The following is a 2465-nucleotide window of genomic DNA, read 5'->3' as shown; positions in this document are numbered from 1 at the left end:
AAACGAAACGAAACGAAACGAAACGAAACGAAACGAAACGAAACGAAACGAAACGAAACGAAAAGAAATGAAAAGAAACGGAACGGAATGGAACGGAACGGAACGGAATTGAAACAATAACATGAATTAAGTAATACAAAACATGAAATGAAATGAAAAATAAATTTTATCTGTAATTCTAATTTTTATAAGATTTTTTATAATCCAGCAAACAATTTATTTATAGAATATATAAATATATAAGTTGATAATCTGTCTATAAATCCATAATTATTTGTTTTCGCATTAAACTTGCTTTTGTGAAAACCGAAGAGTAACTTGATAACAAAAACTAAACAAATCTTATTAAAAAATTGTTTTATGAAATTATGAATAAATAATAACATAATAGAATCTGTATAATATACTCTTATAAAAAACATAACATAAAGGAAAAAATATCCTGCAACTTCAGCTATTTAAATTTTAAATAAAAGCATATAACTATTACTTAAAATTTATTCCATTTCATTAGTGACATTAGATTTTACTTTGTTAAAAAATATATGTATATATTGAATTCACATTGCGATTCTTTTATTCTAAATAATTATAAATAATCACAAATAGTTATAAATTTCCACTTAAAGTTTAAATAGTTAAAATTACAAGATATATTCAGTTTGAGCTATCTTTTTATTATTAAAATAGATTTAAAGTAGATTTTATTTTCAATCTAATAACAGATTACATTAACAAGATTTATTCAATTTCTATCATGAGCTCGCTTTAGCAAATTTATATTTATATTTGTATTGTCAATTCGCTAACAAATTCTATAAACTGTATCAAATCTATATTTTTAAAAAGAAAGAAATTGGACAGCAACAAAGTTTTATTGTTCATAAATTTGATTAATTGGAAAAATAATTGGATAGATTTGATAATCTATAACTTTTTATACATATCTTGCATTTTTTTTATTCTTTTTTTCCTTTCTTTAGTTTCTAAATATCTTTAACACTTACATATTTATTTATTAATTGGTTATTTTTTTTTTATTCTAATATTTTCAATAGTATACATTTTGCAGTAAAGAACACTATTAATAAAAATAAAGATTTTAATTTATTTAATAAATAAGAAAATAAATTTATATTACAACGTTATATATGTAAAAATAAAAATGAAAAATTTTATAGAAATAAAGAAAATGAGGATTGATTTCACTGTTTGCATCTTCTTTATATTATAGAATTGTCTAATATCTTTTTAATAATTAGTTTCAATGAACGGTTTTTCTTTGTTGTGATCGCTCCATCAAACGTATTTTATTTTTCTAATCACTATCAAAATAATAACTAATATTAGGCTAATAAAATTTATAGAAAATGTACATTTTCAATTATAATTACATTCATGCGAAGAATATGAAAATAAAAAAACATGCTTGCAAACATAAATTCACAAAATTATCAACAAATAAAAGGCAATAGAATAAAATAATTATCGAACGAACGTGGTATGTACTGTTTCTCACATCTTGAAACAAACATGTATTATGGATGACTATGGACAAAGAAACAAGCGGTCGCGGACATTACTGTCGTTTGCATCGTTCAACATCGGTATATTTCGTAGATTGTCGAATATTGCCGAATATTATCGACTAAACTCGAATACTTCCGAATATAGTCGAGAAATTATAACACTTGACGAAAATAAATAGTTTGCAATGCAGTAGTTTTCAATCATTTATAAGCAAGAAACGAATAATTTTCAGTTATTAAATTATTTCTTTGTAAATTAGTTTTTATTTTTATTACAAGGATCTGGCTTTTATATTATATCAACAAGTGAATGAGCAGTTCGAGAAATGGTGAAATCAATTTAATTAATATATTAGGATTTTGGACAAAATTTAAAAGTTAATTGAATGTAAATAAACTATAACTGTAATAAAGAATCATGGAGTCATTTTTATCCACATCGAAAGCAGTTCTGGTACTATTTCCGTTTTGTTTTAAATATTTTATTGTAGTGAGTAAATTCTTAGATATATTATAGATATATATATTTAGATATATTAATAATTAAATGTGTGCAATGATTCAGTTTTCATTACCAGTATTTAAAATTAATATTAATTAATTATAATTAAATTATAATATTAATATATAAATAAATTATAACATAAATAGTTTAGTTTATTAATTTAATTAATACTTTTTTTTTATATTCTTAAATATCATTAGTAGAAATAAAAAAATTTGTTGTTATATAATGAAAAATAATTATTACTTTTCTTACAATTATTCATTTGCATAATAAAAATAATCAAAATAAATAAATTTAATAATAAATTAGTAATAAATTTAAAATATCATATTAATTACAAAGTTAAAATTAATGCTAACAATTAAAAATAAAATTAATAACTTTCTAATATCTGATATTAAAATAAATGATATTAAAATAATATATAT

The 2465-nt window shown here is 20.6% G+C and overlaps 2 protein-coding genes across 7 annotated transcripts in view; one reads left to right on the top strand and one right to left on the bottom strand.

Annotated features, from left to right (window-relative positions):
- LOC102676916 (inositol polyphosphate-4-phosphatase type I A) overlaps window positions 1–2465 on the bottom strand; it is an 18943-nt gene that overhangs the window by 10224 nt on the left and 6254 nt on the right. For 5 of the 6 annotated variants that reach the window (XM_006615446.2, XM_031510377.1, XM_031510375.1 and 2 more), the window contains exon 1: window positions 1510–1597. The exons of the other annotated variant lie outside the window; for it this stretch is intronic. The gene's annotated coding sequence lies outside the window, so the exon portion shown is untranslated. Of the gene's footprint in view, window positions 1–1509; window positions 1598–2465 lie in introns of those variants that run through there. 6 annotated transcript variants of the gene reach the window in all.
- The window catches only part of LOC102677795, an 11012-nt gene continuing 10231 nt past the window's right edge, over window positions 1685–2465 (top strand). The window contains exon 1 of the mRNA XM_031510381.1: window positions 1685–2019. Coding sequence (XP_031366241.1) covers window positions 1948–2019 — 72 coding nt within the window. The 5' untranslated portion in view covers window positions 1685–1947. The remainder of the gene's footprint in view (window positions 2020–2465) is intronic.

The sequence above is a fragment of the Apis dorsata genome, unplaced genomic scaffold, assembly GCF_000469605.1.
Source record: "Apis dorsata unplaced genomic scaffold, Apis dorsata 1.3 scaffold_223, whole genome shotgun sequence".
NCBI lineage: Eukaryota > Metazoa > Arthropoda > Insecta > Hymenoptera > Apidae > Apis > Apis dorsata.
The sequence above is the reverse complement of the archived record's forward strand: the minus strand, read 5'-3'. Positions and strand labels throughout refer to the sequence as shown.